The sequence below is a fragment of the Excalfactoria chinensis genome, chromosome 15 (assembly GCF_039878825.1).
Source record: "Excalfactoria chinensis isolate bCotChi1 chromosome 15, bCotChi1.hap2, whole genome shotgun sequence".
In the NCBI taxonomy this organism is placed as follows: domain Eukaryota; kingdom Metazoa; phylum Chordata; class Aves; order Galliformes; family Phasianidae; genus Excalfactoria; species Excalfactoria chinensis.
Genome location: NC_092839.1, coordinates 7,523,019 through 7,542,089, shown reverse-complemented (window position 1 = coordinate 7,542,089; position 19,071 = coordinate 7,523,019). Strand labels below are relative to the sequence as shown.

Below are 19,071 nucleotides of genomic sequence, written 5' to 3'. Positions count from 1 at the left end.
CCAAGGACCGAGGCTTGCTGAGCAGCTGCTTGTTTACCTGCCACCCATTTCCATGGCGTGGGAGTGCAACCACATTCCTGCGAGCCCCGACTGATCCCCGCCTCTCCGACCCATCCACGTGCCACCAGGGAAGCACAGAGCTGATGTTTGACAAGAAACGCTGCCAAGGATGCTCAGTGCTGCTCTGAGCTTGCTGAACCAGCCAGCTCAGCAACAGGGTGTAAACCATGGTGGGGATGGGGCTGCAGGAGGATGGACGTGATCTTATGCCATTGCGGGGTCTGACCTGTTTTGGGGGACTGAGCTCTCGGGGTGTGCAGCAGGGCTTTCCCAATGGGAAACTCAGCCAAGGGGCTCAGCTCCGTGCATCCAGTCCCCTTCTCTACCCAAATGCAGATGCACCTCTTGTGTTCTGCACATTTGTGGCTTCAGTGGAGCGGGGGAAGGCTGCTCCTGCCCAGCTGTGGTGGGAAGCACGTGGCAGCCAGCATTTTTCTGGGGGATGCTGCACTTCAAAGGCTCAGGGATGTGTCCCCATTGCCTGGGGCTGCAGCGGCCCACGGCTGGGTGGAAGCTGCTGTGTCAGCAGCCATAGTGGGGAGACAAGCCATGATGAGCAATGGCTGCCAGTTGGGGTCAACCCCACAGCCCCTGCTCAACCTTTGCTCCCCAGAGCATCCCCCACTGCACAGTGCCACAGGCACCCACCCAGGACAGCAGCATTTCTCTCAGCCCCCACCTGCAAGCTCTCAGATGTGCCATTTGGAGAACATTGCCTCTCCTCTGCCAAGTGTATTGGGTCTGCCACCCTGTGCTGTACGTTGCACACCATCCCAAGCCCAAACACAGCTCCTTGTCTGAGCTGCACCACCAAAAAGTGCCCCTCTGTAAAGGCAGAGTCCCCTTGAGTGAACCTAACAAATGCATGAGCTTAACAGGATGCTGGTGTCATTTCAGTTCTTTTTTTTCCCTTCCCCTCTGAAGGAGCCACATGTTATGTAAAAAGAAAAACTTCCCACCTTACTGGTGGCTGAATGATTTAAATGGGTCTGTTTGCTGATGTGATTGATTTCAACCAACAGCACAGGTTGAGCTGTAATTATGGGAAAACAATCAAATCTCTATCTGGATTCAAACCCTACCGGTCCTGCCACTTTTTTCTATTACGGCAGAACCTGTTCAGCAGCTTCGGCTGAGCTGTGCCTCCTTTCTGCTGCTGGGGCAAAGAAAACAAACCAGTAGAGCAGGTCAGACTGCAGGGAAAAAAAATTATGGCTTATTGTCTGTGCAAGTTCACCCACACTGCTCACTTCTGTCTCTCGTGTCCCAGATGACTGCACTCAGATCACAGCTTAACAGAGCCTGAGGAGCCCAGGGAGAGACGCAGACCCCCATGTGAGTATTGTGCCCATGCTGATTATTATCTGTCCCCCGGCACCTGGAACAGGGAGTTGGGAGGGAGCTGGGGAATGGCCCCAAAACTGCACATCAGTGCTTTGGCGTGTGCTGTCACTCAGTACCAGCAGCCCATGGGAAGTGTCCCAGGTTTGCTTGCTCTGCTTCCACCTCTCTGAGCTCATGGAGGCTATTGGGATTTTTCCAGCAGCCAGGGAGCTGCAGGCATGTTGCAAAGCAGCTCTGCTTCTTTGGGCAGCAGGGAGCTGGGCTTCTGGGGACCTATCCTCTAACAAATCCTCTGCTCTGGCGTTGTCAGTCTGAACAGGAGAGGCAATGAGGTGTCACTGGGATTTGGAATGCAAAGAAATAGCATTCTGCTGTTGCTCGGGCTAAGTGCGATAGCTGCACAAGGATCAGAGAAGGCTGTGGGCGTTGGGGTGTGTATGTCGGGAGTCCAGTCACGTTTACATCTAAAGAGCAGGGACCGGAGGCAGGGAGTATCAAAGCTTTCAGTGAGCAAATACAGGCAGAGCCCTGTCCTCAGTCTCACCGGGATGTGCTGTGGGAGCACGAGGCAATCAGCAATGCCCATACCAGGCAGGTGGCACTGCTGCCCCGGTATCAGCACCTGGTTCTTACAGCTTCACCCCCCAGTTCTGCCCTTTCTGTACAGCATCTCATGCACTCAGAAGTAGACAGCTCCCAGTATCAGATTCACTTCCTATCCCGATTTTCTTACCCTAAATCAGTGGTATTTCTATTGCTGGGAATACAGAGTGCCCAATAGGCTTTTGTGCCCTCTCTGCTCTCCTCTACCTTACATCCAGGCTGAGGGAAGGGATGGAGATACCAGGGTGTGGAGGAGGAGAAAAGGGCTGTGTCCATTGCCTGCTTCTCATCTCCTCTGCTGCAGTGGTCATGTGATGAGGAATGCCCTGGGGGTAATGCCCTGATGGGTAATGCTTCCTTAGGGCACTGAAAGCACTCGTCCTTCTGAGTGATCTGGTGGGGGACACCAGTTCATGGTATTGCTTCAAAACCCAGAGTGGGTAAAGTGTCCCCATCACCACTGTGTCACCAAGTGTTTGGGAAAAGCAGAGATGCCTCAACCCTTAAAAAGGCCTGACTGAGGCTGCATGGCATGGTGTGGGGCTGAGTGGTAAGCAGGGACTTGGCCATAATGCCAGAGCTGTGCTGTGAGTCAGAGATTTGTGCCATCATTGCCTTGGAAGAACAATGTGGGATATGAAGGGGAATCCAAAGCATAAATTCTTCCAAAGCTGTGAGTGTGGTTTATGTAGAGCAGACCCTTGCAAATGGCCTCTTGCAACCCTCCTTGTCCCAAATCAGACAGCCAATCCCCCATCAGAACATCGCCACCAGTAGGAGGTCCTGAGACATTCCCACTTGAGAATCTCTATTTGGGCATTTCCAATGGCAGGGGGTCCCAGAGCATCCCTGTAGGGCATCCGCCTTGGGGGAACCCCATCAGCAGGGGCTCCTTGGGCAACCTATTGGGGCATCCCTATTTTCAGGGATCCCAGAGCCAGATCCAGAGCATGATGCCCTACAAGCTCCTGTGGGCAGAAGACCCTCAGCTCCACCAGCACTTGTTTGCAGGTGTTTTCCTTTTATAAATAGCATTGAGGAGAAAAGTGGATTCAGTTAAGAACTTCATTACCCGCATCATGTCCAGAAGAGAGAAATTCACACTTCTCATTCATGTTGAACTGACTCAGGATGCTCGTGCACACTGTGCCACAGCTGGTGCAGAGGTGCCACTTTATGTGAGTGTGGTTAGGATGGGGTTTGTGCTTAAGGTGCTCCTGGTGCCATGCACAATATCTATTCATAGCTCCCCAGCCCTCCCCTATGCTGCTCCCACCCTCTGTGCCCATGTGGGGGTTTTGGGTAGGCTGTGAAAGCATTGGATGTTTGGGTGCTTTGGGTGCACCTCTGCTCCTGACAGAGCCTTGAGCTATTCCTTGAGCCTCACCACTTCTCAATTAAAATGCCTGAAAAACGCAATAATGCTTTATTACCTTTTTCCCAGAGCATTTTGAGGTGTTAATTAAGCGATGTTTATAGAAGCTGTGGTTACCCCTAGATGCACAGGCAGATAAGGGACTCTTTTAAACCATCTTTTGAGTCCTTGCTCAGGCTCTTGGAGCAACCCATGCATTTGCCCAAATCCCACCATGCTCCGAGCAGCACCATGGCATGACTGCAGGGTCTGAGTGTGTGACCAGGCAGGAGATTAGGAGCAGTAATAACGTAATAGGAGCAAATCCGCAGCACTTTGGTGATTGCCACAGGTGTTAGAGAAAGAAAAAGCATCACCCAGTGAGCCAAAGGCCCTACAGATCTTCCATGACTGATGAGGCAGTTTTTGTGAGTATAAATTCATTTATTTCTAAAATTAGACTGGAACATAGAGCGGTGGCCAAGAAAAAGAGGTCTGGCTAATGAAAGCAGCGCTGCCCAGCAGTCACACAGCAAAATGTGTGTTACACAAACCCAGGCTGAATCTGAACCTCTCCAGTACTGCTGGTGAGGAAATACCTGATGGTAAATCCATTAAGCTGAGCTGATCTGATAGTGTCAGAACTTCAGAGTCTTGAGTTTATTTATTTTTGAATGACTTAAGCTCATTTAGCCAAAGAGCTGCTTCATTCTTCCGAAACAGGCAGTGCTGCTCAAGTCCCTCACTTCCTGAACCCCATAGCAGGGGATGGGAAATCATCCCCCCCAACCATGGATATGGAGAACAAGCATCACCCTTGGTTCTCTTTCCAAAGTAGCCAGATATGGGGGCTGGCCCCAGCACTGGGCTCTGCAAACAGAGGGCACCCATGGCTCTGAGATACACATAGCCCTGTGCCACCAGCACACCGAGGGGCTGCTCCTGACCCCACAGCATCCAGCACCATGTTGTGTAAATTATGGTAAATCTCAGTAGCTTTTTTCATCCAAAGGCTCAAGATCAAATCCCCAGGCAGGAATATCTGTTGCTGAATCAGGAGTACTGAGAAAAAGACCAGGACAGTCCCAGCCCTGCTGCAGTTGTGTGAGGGGAGCAGGGCTGCTGCCTACACCCCAGCCAAAATTACAGCCCAGATCCTGACCCACCAGGCTCTGCCCACAGAGCTGACTCACAGCAGCTGCCTGCACTGCTGGCGGGGCTCAGACCTGGCTCCCCCCACATCCCAGCCCAGGTATCTCATTCCTGGCACATCCCAGCATGAGCCCTGAGTGCCATAGATAGGGATGGTGACACTGGGAGCAGTGTGAGTAGGGGCTGATCCAGCACAGGAAGGCCAGAATGGAGCCCACACCATGACACATAGTCAGTTTCCAGGTGCAAAGCCATCCCATCCTTTAGCACTTCAAAGCCTTCCCAACCAGCACCTTACCAGGCAGCGGTGAATCTCCCCATTTCCCCCTCACCCCATATTCAGGACTCAGCAATCCCAACAGGCTGCCAGCTGCACAGATGGTGTTCTCGTTAACATCTTTTCATCGGGTTTTTGTCGGAGATGAGCTGGGTATTATTTCACCTGGCTCATTGTTAAGCAGTGGTTTTTGAGGTTGAGCAGAAGAGATCAGCTCCCAATCCCATTTCACGGTGGCTGATCCTGAGCAGCCTGTTGGCTGTGCGAGCCGCAACAAGCTGTGCGCGCTCAGGAGGCATCACCTACTGCTGGCACAGGCTGCTTTCTGCCCACGGGAGGGGCAGCAATGGTTTTTCCTTAGATTTTTATGCTCAAAAGGCAAGGGGGGGCTGCTCAGAGGTTCATGTTCAAAGAGAGTGGTTTTGCAGCTGAGTTTCTGATCTGTGTTTTGGTCTCCGTCATGCTGAGCTGAGCGCGGTGAGAGCACACAAGCCCAGCCTGCTGCTTGTGCTCACTGGCGCGTGTCTAATTTCTTTTTAAAATCAGACCCTTTAGGGGAAAGTTTCTCCTTCCAGCTCTGCATGCCCACATCTTGCATATGCAGGCGATCAGGCACACCTCTGCTCTGCATGCAGATAAAGGCGCACGGGTGCCGGCAGGGATGGGGAGCGTGCAGCACCTGCGGAACCCTTCCCATGAGACTATGAGGCTGTCGGGTTTCTCCCCATTCTGCAGGGCTTGCTGGCTCACAGCAAACAAATTACACACCCAATGCAGGTGGAGGACCCTCTGCAGTGTCCCACAGTGGCATTCATATACATGCTGTTCAACAGCACTGCCTGGCCCAGAAGGGACCGCAGCTATCTGGGGGACCCAGTGTCATGTCCCACTACTGCCCAAGGTTTTGGCTAAGCATTCCCATTTTGGAAGGAGAGAAAATAGCTGAATGTCAGCATCCCTGCTGGCAGCCTCAGAGCTCATGATCACTGGGGTCAGGGCAGATTTTACAACCAGCCACTTGACTTTCAGATTGATGGTTACCTGGTGCCTTTGGGGTTGGACGGAATGATTTCCAGAGGTCCCTTCCAACACCTGCAGTTCTGTCACTCACAGCTTACTGAGCTGGGGGTACCACAGCTTAACTAACACTGACCCTAACCCCACAGCATCAATGGGGTAACCAAGGCAGGAACAGAGGGGGCAGAGACCTGAGCCCTCCCCATGGTTCTGAGGGGCCACAGACCCCACCCAGCCTTCATCTCACCAAGCATCTGGAAAACGGAGCTAATGGTTCTGGTTTTGGTGTCCCAGGTGCAAGGAGGTAGCAGGGGCAGCCAGGGCAATGGCAGCTGGGTGGCTGTACTGGGCAAGCATTTATGGAGCCATCAGGCTCCAGCCCTAGGGCAACAAAGACTTTTCTCATCACCTGTTCCCAGCAGGATGGGATGCGAGCCCTGCCCCCCACATAGGGCCCTACAATACCCTGACTTTCAGCTGCTGTGGTGTTCCCACTATCAACGTCATCGCTATTCTGATTTGTCTGCATTCCCAGCTCTGGGCTGATGCAGGGTACACTGTTCTGAAAAACCCAATGAACACACTGCTCTTGTTGCATGTGTGGCTGAGCAAATTATTTTACTTCCTATATTCGGGAAGGATATTTGGGAAGGTATTTCTTTGTCCTCTTTCTAAGACTTAGCAAAACACCGTATCATAAAATCATAGAACCATTATGATTGGAAAAGACCATTGAGATCATCTAGTCCAGCCAATTATCCACAAGATAAAAATTTTATTGGATATCTTTTTCTGTTCTAAGCTAAAATCTGAATAATTTGAGACTAAAGGACACCCTCGCACGTGGCCCAGGAGCACAGCACAGCCCTGAACATGAGCACAGAGAGCTTTGCAGAATTCTTGAACAAGCTTAAGGAAATCCATGAGAAAGAAGTCCAAGGTAAGGAGACAAAAGAAGCCTTCTTAAAAGCTGAACAAAATCCAATCCTTTTTGATGCTTCCTTGATCTGTTTGGTTTCAAATAACCTTCCGATGGTGTGTTTCATCCATCTTGTTGGTCACCATCTTGGATATTTAGGGAAGGAGAGAATGGGAAAGAATATAAGGAAGAAGCAACAAGAATTTAAGGCCCTGTTACAGAAAACTTTAGATAGTTTCTTCCTCTCAGGAATTTCCCAGTCATACATCATTAAAGTAAGAACCATTCAGTTAAAGAAGCAAATGCCAAATCCAATTGCTTTCCTATTAGAACAATTCCCAGTGCCGGCGTTATGAACAAAGCAACAGCGCTTTAGGAAGATTCTGGCTTATGAATTCATTTTTGTCTTTGTGATTTCAGGCCATGGGAGAGTTAGAGGAAACTGTTGAGCAATCTAAACCACATGTTTACATCTATTTTGCATAAAATAGATTTGACAAAACGTAACATCTGCAGATCCGTCAATGAAAGTGTTCTCATTGAGCTGTAAATATTCTCCGAGACGCTTTGCAGCCCCCAGAGCTATAAAATACTGCCCACCTGGGAAACGCCTGCTGGAGCTAAAAGAACCAGAAACAAAACTGTAACAGACTTTTTGGGGGAGGAGGGGAAATGCAAATTCATTAAACAGTGGAAATGCAAAACGTGCTCCCATTCTGTACAGCTTTGCCAGTTATGTCAAACCACGGTGTCATTTTGTGCAGGCGGTGTGTTGGTCTTTCTCAGGTCTGTGGTTTGCAAAGCGGAGTAGTTCCTTTCAGACAGAAGCCAGGTGATGGCTTTTTGTTTCTGAGGTGCTGTGAGATTTGCAATTAGCACCCAGCTCTCCAGCTCTCCATTTCTGTTCCTTGTTGCAGGTCTGCAAACAAAGCTAACAGAGCTGACGACGGAGAAGTGCCGGTGAGCAGTGCCTGTGATGCCGATGTCCCAGCAGGTGGAGGGGATGGGTTTTAAGACCCCCAGGCATTTCTGTGCCTCGCAGAGGTGCCTATGAGCCCTAAGCAGGTGGTTGCCTGCTTTAGAGAGCATGCTTCACCTATTTGGCAGTGCCAAATTTAAGCCTTTTAATCCCAGCAGTGCAAGCAGCACAGTGGGCTCAACGCAGAAACCCTTCCCACAGGCTGGGCACTGAGGATGAAGCCATAGGTATTGGGAAAAGCCCAGTAATTCTCTTTTCCTGACCTTTTTTCTTGCATTAGTGATGCCCAGAGAATTGAAGAGTTGTTTGCTAAAAACCACCAACTAAGGGAACAACAGAAGGTCCTCAAAGAAAATGTAAAAGTGCTGGAAAACAGGTAGGATTTCATGGTCGGCTATTTGGTGTCACTCACATCTCCAGGTAATGGTGAGGAAGGCACTATTCTGCACACACACGGTCCCCATTTCCCCGTGTGGATGCATGGTAACAAGCTCCCAACCATGGGTTTTCATCCAGGCTGCGGGCAGGTCTCTGTGACAGATGCATGGTCACCCAGGAGCTGGCAAAGAAGAAGCAGAATGAATATGAGAATTCTCATTTCCAGAGCCTCCAGCACATCTTCATTCTCAGTAGGTACCAACGTCTGCTGTAAGCTCAGCTTTGGCTTGCTGTGGCTGTGCTTTCTGATACCTGCACAGAGCCACTCAATGTTTGAACACTCAGGAGAACTTTGGTGGTTGAGAGAAGGGAGGGAGGGAGGGAGGGAGCGATGAAAGCATGGAAGTGCTGGGGAATCAGGTCTGACAACTGCACATGAAGCAGTGGAGCTGGGGTTTCAGCCTTCTGTATCTCCAGAAAAAAGAGAGATAAGAGGTCGAGCACCATCCTGCTCCATGCAGCACCCAAAGCTGCAGCTCTCCTGGTATCTCTTTGTAGCCAACGAGATGAGCCGCCTGAAGGAGGAGAACAAAACTCTCAAGGAAGAACTGAAGAGGATCCAGAGCCCAGAGTAAGTGCATGTCATTCATGGCACAGGGTGCTGGTGTGGCTACATCTGGACCTTTGTGTCCACAGTAATAGTTTATCTGATTCCCATGGGTTCCTGTAGACATTAAGACAGCAAAATACTTGTAAAGGTCCAAGTCCTCATTGAGCTTTGCTCATTCCCCTCTTCACTTGCACCCAATGGCTGACTCTTTGGGAACATGGGGATCCAGCGATAAGGAGGGAAAGATCTGCTCCAGCAGGTTAATGCTGAAAGCCAAGAAACCTGCCAGGCAGGCTGGTACATACAAATCAGCTCATTCCTCAAGGGCTTAAAGTCCAGAGGAATTAGCACCAAGGGATTAGTTTAGAAATGTGTTTTCTTTGGAGAACAGAAGCACCACCCACTTAAAGAGAAACTCTCACTTCTATCCTCCGATGCTCTCCAAGGTCTGAGCAGTTTGGGAGCTGCTGATCCAGCTGGGTTTGCTAAGCACTGAGCTCTGCTCTTCCCTGGGCTGCTGCATTGGAAGGTTCCAACCAACACCCATTTCTTGCCATCAGGATCTGGTCAGGACTTGATTGGTGACAAAAGTGTGGTGCTCAGATTCACAGCAGCTGCAGGGACCCAAGCTGTGGGGACCCAAGGGACCCACCAGGTCAAAATGGTGACAGTAGTCCTGAATCCAGCCCTACACCAGACAGGGATGTACAGGTTTTCACAGAGCTTTTGCAACTATTGCAGTGGGGTTTTGTCTTACCCAACTTCATGGCTCCCCATGACATTATCCATGAGCAGGTGGGGAAATCAGACCTTGAGCTGTCATGCTGGCTCTGTCTCATGCTGCAAACTGCAGCCAAGACAGTGATAACCTGAAAGGGAGGGACATGAGGCTGAAGATCTGGTCTATCCACATGATATATAAATATGTATATTTACACATCAGGTTCTGTAACTCAAAGCTGCTGGTACAGTGGCTCTCAAACTGATGATTCCCTTCTCCTGCCCTTTCCTTTTGTGTCTTTCTGCTCTCTGCAGGGACAGAACCAAGTACCCAGGAGCCATCTCCAGGGAGCGCAGCTCCACACCCAGTTCCCCACTGCCATTACTGTCCCCCACTAGCAGGAGCACCAGCACTGAAAGAGTGGCTCTTGGAGCAACAGAGGACTCCCAGCACGGTGTGCCAGGGCTCGAGGTGGGGGAAGGTGGGTGCTGTGGTCCAAACACACCTCGGGGGTCCTGGAGATGAGACAGAGTGGCTGATCCATGGGGCAGAACTGCTCAAGTAATGGGCCTGGAGCGCATAGAGCAAGCTGCTGGCAGCTCAGTTAGATGCTCTCACGGGATAGGGACAAATATGCTGTTTTGCTTTGTGCAAACAGTAGCTGGGGATGTTTGGGTGCTCTCACTCTAACACAGGTTCTGCACAGGCATGCAGCCACAGCCCATTTGGTGCAGAGACCGTATGTTTGCCTTGGTGCCAGCTATGCATGCAATGGAGAGTCCATTCATTCACATACTTGCTAGAGCCAGAAGGAAATTTCAGCTCAGTGGGACAATCCCAGAGGCTGGTTATGTGTTTTTTTGCAGAGAAGGCCACAGGACAGAGAAGCTCTCCGAGCAGCAGGGTTTCACCAAGCACTGTCCTCCAAGAAGCCAGCCTGGCAGAAATGGTGAGTTGACAGAGGGAGCCCAGAGTCCTCAGGGCTGCTCCCATCTGCATTGGGTTAGGAGGGATTGAAGCGAATGAAGAATGAGTAGGAAATACTTAGAGGGTAAAACAACTACCTAGAATTGGGCAGAATGCTGTTTCCATGGATAAGGAGGAAAATGCCCTTGTGGTAGATGCATTCTTTGGGGGAATTGGCACTATCTGTGAGCAAATCCTTTAGATTTGTATAGGCTTCTGTTCCCTGTTGTAGGAAAGTACATCTTCAGTTTGCCCTCCATAACAGCACCCCTCCCCAACACAGTGGTTCCTCTCTTGCTAAGAAAATCTTTCTCATGGGGAGATCACGTCAACTCATGTATTGGTGCAGCTTATTCTAAATGATAATCAAGAACAAGAGGCTGCAGCACTGTGAACGGTGGCAAAGCCTGGTGACCATGTGAATGGTGGAGCTTTTGGATATACAGAATACAATGCAGCACAGCAGACCTGCCCAAGAGCATCGCAGATATCTCTCCATCTGCAGCAGAATGAACAGTGGTGTTTGCAGAGGGACTGGCATTCACTGGTTGCCTTTTTGTGCATAGATACAAGCCAGCCGTGCCTTTGAAGCACAGAACGTGTGTCAGCTGAGGGATGCTGAGTGATATGATGATTCTGGGCAGTGGGAAATGAAGCTGCAGGACTTGGAGCCCTGCTCTCGCCATGGGAACCCAAGCCCACATACACACCCACACAGACACTTCTGTTTTGGCACAGCCTTCGCTTAGCTGAACTCTGCAGAAAACCTGAAGGAGTGGGTGAAGTGAGGTTTTGGTGAGGCTGCAGGCAGGCTGCAAGGATAATTAATGGGGATCACAGGAAGGATTGGTGACATCTCTGTTAAGCAGGGAGAAGTCAAGTCAGAACACGTGGTGAGCCCTCTGCAGCAGATGGGATCGCGACATCCTGGCTTCATTGCTGGGTCCCTGCTGGAAAAGCACCCCCAAAGAAATACCAGGAGTATGGAATGAAGCCCAGAGCCCTGAGCAATGGTTGGGGAATTTACAGGGTCTTATCTTGGTTAAGTCGCTGGCTTGAGACAAGGCATGTGGTCTCCTTGGTCACAGATCGGTGCAGCCAGAAATTAAAGAATATTGAGGAAAACACAAAGGGAAGATTTCTTGGGAAAGCCAAAACAATTAAGATTCAGCCACTGATTGGAACTATATCAAATCACTTCTTACCACCTCTGCTATGGGAACTGCTGTAAAAGCCAATGGGGAATAATTGATATGGAACAGCCGGGAGAAGTTTCTGTTAACATGGGCGAAGAGCTGGGTCTGCACCCAGCACAGCTCTCAGAGCTACATGCTGCTCTCAGAGCCCCTGCACACATCCCAGTGTCTGACCCAAGTTTTCCTTATAGGCATCCCAGAGGATTGCCAACCAGCTGCACGGCACCATCGCCCTGGTAAGGCACAGCCTGGAGAAAAGTCCCTCGAGGGCTGCAGTGTCCCCACCTGCCAGGAAGACCCCACTGCCACCGGAGCAGGAACGAAGCCCCAGCCTGGAGTCGTAAGTCCTCTGTTTATGCCCCTTGCAGGAGCAGGATCCCATTAGGTGGCTCCTAAGTTATGATTTCCTATTTGTCCACCTTCTTGTCCACACTTCTCACAATGCCCACAGCCCTGGGGAGGGTCTCCCAGTTGAGAAAAAATGACTGGAATCCAACTCAACCAGTCCGGTCTCATGTTACTTCACCTTCAGACAGACCCAGGTGCCTGTCCCCAGCCTGCAGAGTAAGGACCTGGCTGAGCAGGAGGCAGCAGTCCGTGCTGCTCCTTATCTATTCTAATGGGCTTTTCTGCAGGGCTCAGCGATTCCCAGGGCTTCTCCTCCCCATTGATTTTGGAAGCACAGGAGGCTGTTTGGCTGCAGACTGCCAGCTGCCCACAGTGGGAGGGATCGGCCATGCATTCCCAGGAACTGCTCACACACAGGGTGCTTGCCAAGTGATGAGCAACATCAGGGACTCAGTTTGCATGGGCAGGTTCACACACGGTGCCGTCTCCTTGGCACTGTGAGAGATCCGCTGAGGAGTGGGGTTAGGAATTACTCCTCTGTCATCAGGTCCCCCAAGCTACTGGGAGAGTCTGGGGACAGCCATGGTGGGAGGGAGGGGACCTCTGGATGCACGGCCTGGTGGCTTCCAGGACAAGAGGTACTGGAAGTAATTTGCTCCAGGAGATGTCCAGGTTGGATACTACAAACAATTTCTTCTCCAAAAGAGCGGTGAAGCACGGGCTGCCCAGGAAGTGTTCAGGAACCTTGGAGATGTGGCACTGAGAGATGTGGTCAGAGGGCATGGTGGGGTAGATTGGGGTTGGACTTGAGGATTTTAGAGCCTTTTCCAACCTTAAGGATTCTGTGATTCTATGATTCTCAGCAGCAGTTTGAAGTCACCACATCCCTACCACCACCTGCAGGAATTGGAAAATCATGAAGGTTCCCCCCAAAATGTGATTTCTTTCCTATTTCTTTTAGTTACTTAACAACAAACAAGCCAATATCCCCCAAGATTGCTCCATCCTATGAAAGTCTAAAGCTGACTGCCCGCAAAGAGCAGCTCTGCCTCCTCAACAAGCACCTTGCCTTGCACCAGCTGGGCCTGGCAAGTGGCTACTTTCCATCTGATGGAGACAGCAGCTTCCACAGCCGCTTACTCAGGGCCACGGATGGTGATGGCAGGACAAGGCCACGTGATGACTGGGATGACAGAGCTGCCCTGCTGAAGCTCCCTGCAGCCGTGGTGTACGTAAGGGACCAGCACCTGGAGGGGAAGCTGCACCTCCTTAAGCACCGTGAGCGGCTGCAGCATCTGGAGCAGCAGCAAAGCCATCGGATCAGGGTGGATGGGGAGCCCAAAGCTGTGCCCAAGGAGAGGCCACTGTCCCCGTGCCTTAGCATCACAGTGGGATGCAAGGAGGAGAGGATGGAGGATGTTGTGGATGGGAAGGTGGAAAGGGAGATCTGGTTGAGCCGGGATGGCTCTGAGCACCGAGGAAAGGTGGAAGCATTGAGAGACTATGGTGTGGATGTCCCACTGGACCTGTCAGACACTGGGCGTGGGAGGGGAATGGGATGGATCAAGCACCAGGAGGCCAGCAGCCCACATCTGAGCCTGGGGGACAGCCCCCTGCAGGGCCCCTGCAGAAGACATGTGATGGAGCGGGACAGCTCACAGCCCCACAGCCGCTGGCATGATGCGACCCAGACACAGCTCACAGGGCAGCCAGGTGCCATCAAGGAGGAGGAGGAGGACGATGAAGAGGAGGCAGCTATGGTGAGTACAGCTCAGGTTGGCATCACACCAACCCCTTCCCTCCTGTTGGGATTCTGGTGCTCAGTGCCAGTGTCATTACAATCCCAATTAATGTCCCACTCTGAAATGGCTGGGAAACAGGTGGTTTTGTCACATGTTTGGCAATGGGGTTTTCAACCCAGCTCAGAGGAAAGATGGGCACCAGCACCTGCACCACATTCCCACTAGTTTGGGTAGAGGTGATGCTCATCCCAGCACTTGTCATGGCCATTGAGATGGGACTGGGGATGGCCCTTTTCTCCCACATTCAAAGGCAGTGGTTCTATTTGTGGTACTTATGGGATTTCTGCACTCACTGCCCCTTACAGCTCTCTCTCTCCCGGGTGCATCCTATCAACAAGTCAACACCAAGCAACACAGAGACTCCTCCAGAGCCCAGGGTGAGACTGGTAGCCAGTACACAGAAGGAAGAACCAGGTAAAGAGCCCCGGGCAAACCTGACATCTGAGAAGACAAATGCCAAAGGTGCGTTTTGGTGTGTGTATGAAGGCAACTGCAGTGGGAAACAACCTTTGCAAACACCTGCAGTGCCTGCTGACCACAACAGGTGCTCCCCATCCTCCTAAATTGCTCCTTAGAACAAGGGGGAGGGATGCTGTTACCTGCATTCTTCCTTTTTCCCCACCCCATCCTCTATAAAACCTTTTTCCATCCTGAAGCTGAGCTGTGCCTTCTGACTGGGGGGGTGCTTCCTCTTGCTGATGGCTGTGGGGCAGGGCTGGGTTTACTGGTGTGGGGGGGAGAGCAACAGCCATGGGGAGCACAGTGGGCAACACGTGTATGTCTATGGGGAGCTGCTCCTTACCAGCCCTACTGGCTTGGCCAGAATGTTGAGTTCACCTGGATTAGTTGGTCTGGGCGTGTCGGAGTGGTTTGGGAACACTGGGAGTGGGATTTTGCACAGTGGAGAGGAAAAAAAAAAGGGGGGGGGGGGAGGGGGAAAAGCCCAGTGTGATTTACATCTTAAGAAGATATCATCATAGCAGAAGAATTTCAGCTGATTACATTCTGGGTGTGGGAAAATGCAGAACTTTCTTCACTTCTCACCTGAAGGCTGACACAAAGGAGCAAACAAATATTTCCTGTGCTTTCTAGTGGACCTTGACCCCTGGAAGGGCAGCATGAGGATGGGGTTGGGTTCTAGGACATTAAGTGTGCTGGGCAGGATGAGGACACAGCTTCAACCCTGCTGGTACAAGGGGTGGGCAGATGGGGCAGTGCTGGGTCCTGGCCCCATGCAGGGGCTGGGTGTGTACAGATATGTGCCAGGAGTTGTGTGGCCTCGGGGCTGTGTGCAGCAAAACCCCTTTTGCTGAGCAGGGAAGAGGCTCCCCCACATCTCCTGCTGCCAAAGCTGCTAGTCGTGACATGATGCAACTTTATTTTAAGAGAAGTAATGGCTGTAAGTTGCACCAGGGGGAGTCCAAGTTGGATATTAAGAACAGTTTCTTCTTTGAAAGAGTGGTGAGACACTGGCACAGCTGCATAGGGAGGTGGTGGGGTCACCATCCCTGGAGGTGTTCAGGAACTGTGGAGATGTGGCACTAGGAGATGTGATCGGGTGGGTATGGTGGGTTGGGATGGGCTTGGGGATCTTAGAGGTCTTTTCCAACCTCAGTGATTGTGTGATTCTATGAATGTGGACACCTTGTAATGAAGGGTCTCTGGGCCCATGGCTCTGTATCATACTTGTCCTCCATGTCAACCAAAAACCCTTAATTCCTTGTTTCCTTAGATGATGATGATGACGATGACGAGTCCATAAAGCAGGAATCTGATGACACAGATACAACAGACAGTGAGGTTGGTTGGCTTTGGTTTCTTGGGTCAAACAGTGCCTTTGGACCAGGGATTCCTGTTCTGGGAGCACCGGGAGGAGCAGGAGCGGTTGTCCCTGCCCAACTCCCTCCAGGAGTGACAGCTCTTGTTGCATCAGGTGCCAAGACCCATTTCTACACTGTTACCTAACTGGTTGCTGAGGGGTAGATATGTCACTCTTTGCAGACAGGTTTCTGAACTCCAGCCCTTGTTACAACTCTGTGGTGATGGTCACACAGGTCCCTGGCAATTCAGCCAGGCAGTGCACTGGCAATCAGGTATTTTGTAGACTGATGGCTCTTCTCATTGGTGCAGGTGGCTTCTTCCTATGAACATGATGTCCTGCAAGAAGCCCAATCAGAAGGGAAAATTTCTTGCTCCAAAGAAAGAGCTCATGCACTGCAGAAGAAGAGGAGAAGAGGACAGGATTCCTGGACAAAAGGTGGGGAAGAGGAATTTCTCATTCTGTTTCCCAAGAGGCTCCTTTAGTGCAGCACCCAAAGGCTCTGGGCACCTTCCTATTCATGGGCATTCCTCTGCAAACAAATCCCACCGTGCACACAGATGATTGCCCAGCATGATACAGTAGAGTCTTCTGGTTCTCTGCAATAAGCTGTGCTGGACCATGCTTTTGGCAACAGTATCGCCAGCCAGAGCAGAGATGTTAATGGAACTGGATGATCTTTAAGGTTCCTTCCAACTCAAGCCATGCATGTTGGCCAGAGAGTACCCTAAGCACCTAAGCTAGCAGCTCCACATCCCTTCTGTTTGCTCACCACTTGTGAGGAGCTGGCTGGGGACAACTAAATTCCCAGCAGTAAGCTGTTGACATTCAGATCAAGGTTTCTGCCAGCTCAGTTGATTTTCCACTGTGGCCCCAGAGGTTTTCCCTGGCTGACAAAGGAATGGGTTGGGCCCACACTTCCTACAGGCGAATGAGCAGAGCTGTTCCTGATAAAGATGAGAATAAGCAAGGGTGGCCATCAAGCCTTACATATGGCCCTGTCACACTCTTTTGCTGAACTTTGCTTTCCCCCTGTGCGGCCCCTGTTTTGGGATTAGGCCACAATGGCCTCATAATGCCAAATGATGCAAATCCATCACTCTGCAGTTAACTCCTGGGCTCATTTTGCTGTTAACAGGCTCCAAGAAGGCAATGAGAGGAAGAAAGAAAGTCAAAGTGGAGCAGTGCTCGCTGGGGATGACAGAGGAAGCAGAGAGCTGCTTGGTTTCCCACCGTGACACCTCTGAAGAGAGTTAACTGGGTGGTGCAGAGACACGTGGACACTGCAGACAAAGGAGAAGAGCTCAGATCCAGCATTCCACCAACACAGAGAGCAACTGCTGTCTGTAAGGACCCATAAATATTACTTCAGGAGCAGAGCACCCTTAAGCCCTCCCTGCGTGCCCCTGGGAGAGGCTCAGCGTGGACCCTCATCCTGGTTCCAGGAAAAGGGACCATGTTCTTCCTCAGGATTTGGTGCTGGGAGGGACCCTGACCTTGCTCCCTGTGGCCCAGAACCCACTGCGTGCTTGAGCACTGCAGGTCCTGTTGTCCCCGTGCATCAATTCAGTCCTGACCTGGGTTTCATGCAAGTGTGGATGTTGTTTGAGCTGCGGAGCCCATGGATTTCCATTAGAGCACATGGGCCAGGCAGGTGGGACAGACTCCCAGAGAGAAAAGGGACAAGAGCATGAGAAAGGACAATGTGCCTGAGATGTCTGGTGTCCCCAGCAGAGCCAGGTGTGTGTTCCTGGCTGTGCCCCCACAGCACAGCTCCAGCTCAGCAGCTCATGCTGCCCGTAGTGGTACTGTCGAGAGCTTGTTTTCATGTGGATAAACTGTTCCCATGCAATTATCCTGAATCATGGCCTTCAGCATTGAGTTATGGAGTGCTGCTGCCTGGGATGGGACATGAAGAGCAGGGGTGAGCAGAGCTGCAGGGGGGCAGGGCTGCTCCTCATACACATGCAGCAAACAGAGCTGAAACAAAAGTGCCAGAGACAGCACCTACCCTACGTGATTCCTGCCTGCAGCCACTTCCTCTGCCAGGCACTGCTCTTATTGTATTGAGGGTTTCTTTGTCCCATTCACACGGAGGGGGAAAAGGGATCGTTAGCATGGCAAGCCAAACCCTCAGCCAGGCATGCAGCTGGCATGGGCATCTTCTCCGCATCGTGTTTCCACTTCCATAGAGCAAGCCAGGCAAAATAAAAATGAATAATAAAAAAAAGATAAATGTATATATTTATTATAAATAGAGACAATAATGATAACAATAATGATAAAGCAAAAAGACGCTGCAGCCGAGAAGGGAGAAAGCAGAACTCAACCCCTGGGCCCGGCGCTGAGAACAGACAGCCGCAGGCGCACAGTGCCGCCTGCTGGGCAGAACCGCTCCGCGCTGCGCCCCGCAACGCCTCCCCCGGACTGCTGGGGTAAAGGGAAGGGAAAAGGAAAGACATAAAAGGAGAGGAGATATAAGCCTGGAAACAGGGTCCGCTTGCAATGAGGTAGCCTGAGACAAGGAGAACTGAAAGAGGGAGGGAGATTTTATGCAACTATAAAATAATTCCCTCCCTATGACCATCCCTCAATAAGCAGAAGTGCTGCCAAGAGAAACAAATTCACCAATTTCTTTCCTTTTTTTTCCCCACCAAGTTTCCAGGAGGTAACACGTATTTCATAGCTGGGACAATCTCATCGCTGTAAAAACAAACCAACCATGTTGTGGGTTCTTTTTTTCTGAATCAAAGCACACGTAGCAAGGTATTGGGGGGAATAATACTTCACACACTGCATTCCATCCAGCCCCTGAATGCTGGCATCCACCACTGTGCTGCGGGGCCATGGGTGACTGCTAGAGTCATCAGTGCCTGTAGTTCTGCTGCCATTCTCTTGCTTATGGGATTCTTGACAGATAAACGCAAGTACTGATTTGGTGATGTCCAGGCTGAGGCTTGAGCTTGTTCTGCCATAAGGAAGGAACCTCTGAGCACTGCCTTGTGCGATGACCCAAAATCCACCCATGATGAGTGTGTGAGTTATGTCCCATGGAGCAAAAAAGCAGAAGAGAGGCTGTCCCAAAACCAGCTCAGTCCTTCTGGAGGGCTGGCAGCCCATGTTGATTTTGTTTGAACACACCATAGATCTGCTGCCATCCACGTAGACGTGTGTGCAGGTGGGGTGCCTGTGCATATGAGCTGCTTTCCCAGAGGACCAGACTGGGAACACAACTTGGTTGCAGTTCACTCATTGGCTGAGCCTGAAATTGTGCAAATCTGAAAGAGCAACAGGGTGAGTGTTGCTGTTCCCTTTTAGCCCATCAGAAATAAATAGCACGACTGGCTGCCTCTCTGGCCGTCATGCAAAACATTTCCGATTGCAGACCACTGCAAGCTTTTTGCTTGTTGATCCTTAAGCATTTGTGGGTGCTGAATCATTCTCCCAGTGCTGCTGGCTGCTCTCAGCCCGCAGACCTGGGGGATGCACACCAGCCCCTTGTCCTCAATGCATCAGCCTCCCACTG

The 19,071-nt window shown here is 51.1% G+C and overlaps 1 protein-coding gene across 1 annotated transcript; it reads left to right on the top strand.

Annotated features, from left to right (window-relative positions):
* Positions 1 to 6,680: 6,680 nt before the first annotated feature.
* RBBP8NL (RBBP8 N-terminal like) lies at positions 6,681 to 17,851 on the top strand. Its single transcript, XM_072350426.1, has 13 exons — positions 6,681 to 6,747; positions 7,644 to 7,686; positions 7,986 to 8,081; positions 8,222 to 8,334; positions 8,642 to 8,714; positions 9,729 to 9,895; positions 10,281 to 10,363; positions 11,768 to 11,916; positions 12,886 to 13,684; positions 14,032 to 14,188; positions 15,459 to 15,526; positions 15,857 to 15,983; positions 16,684 to 17,851. Exons 1-13 carry the CDS (start codon positions 6,681 to 6,683, stop codon positions 16,800 to 16,802), a joined length of 2,061 nt encoding a protein of 686 aa, XP_072206527.1. The 3' UTR covers positions 16,803 to 17,851.
* The last annotated feature ends 1,220 nt before the right edge of the window (positions 17,852 to 19,071 follow it).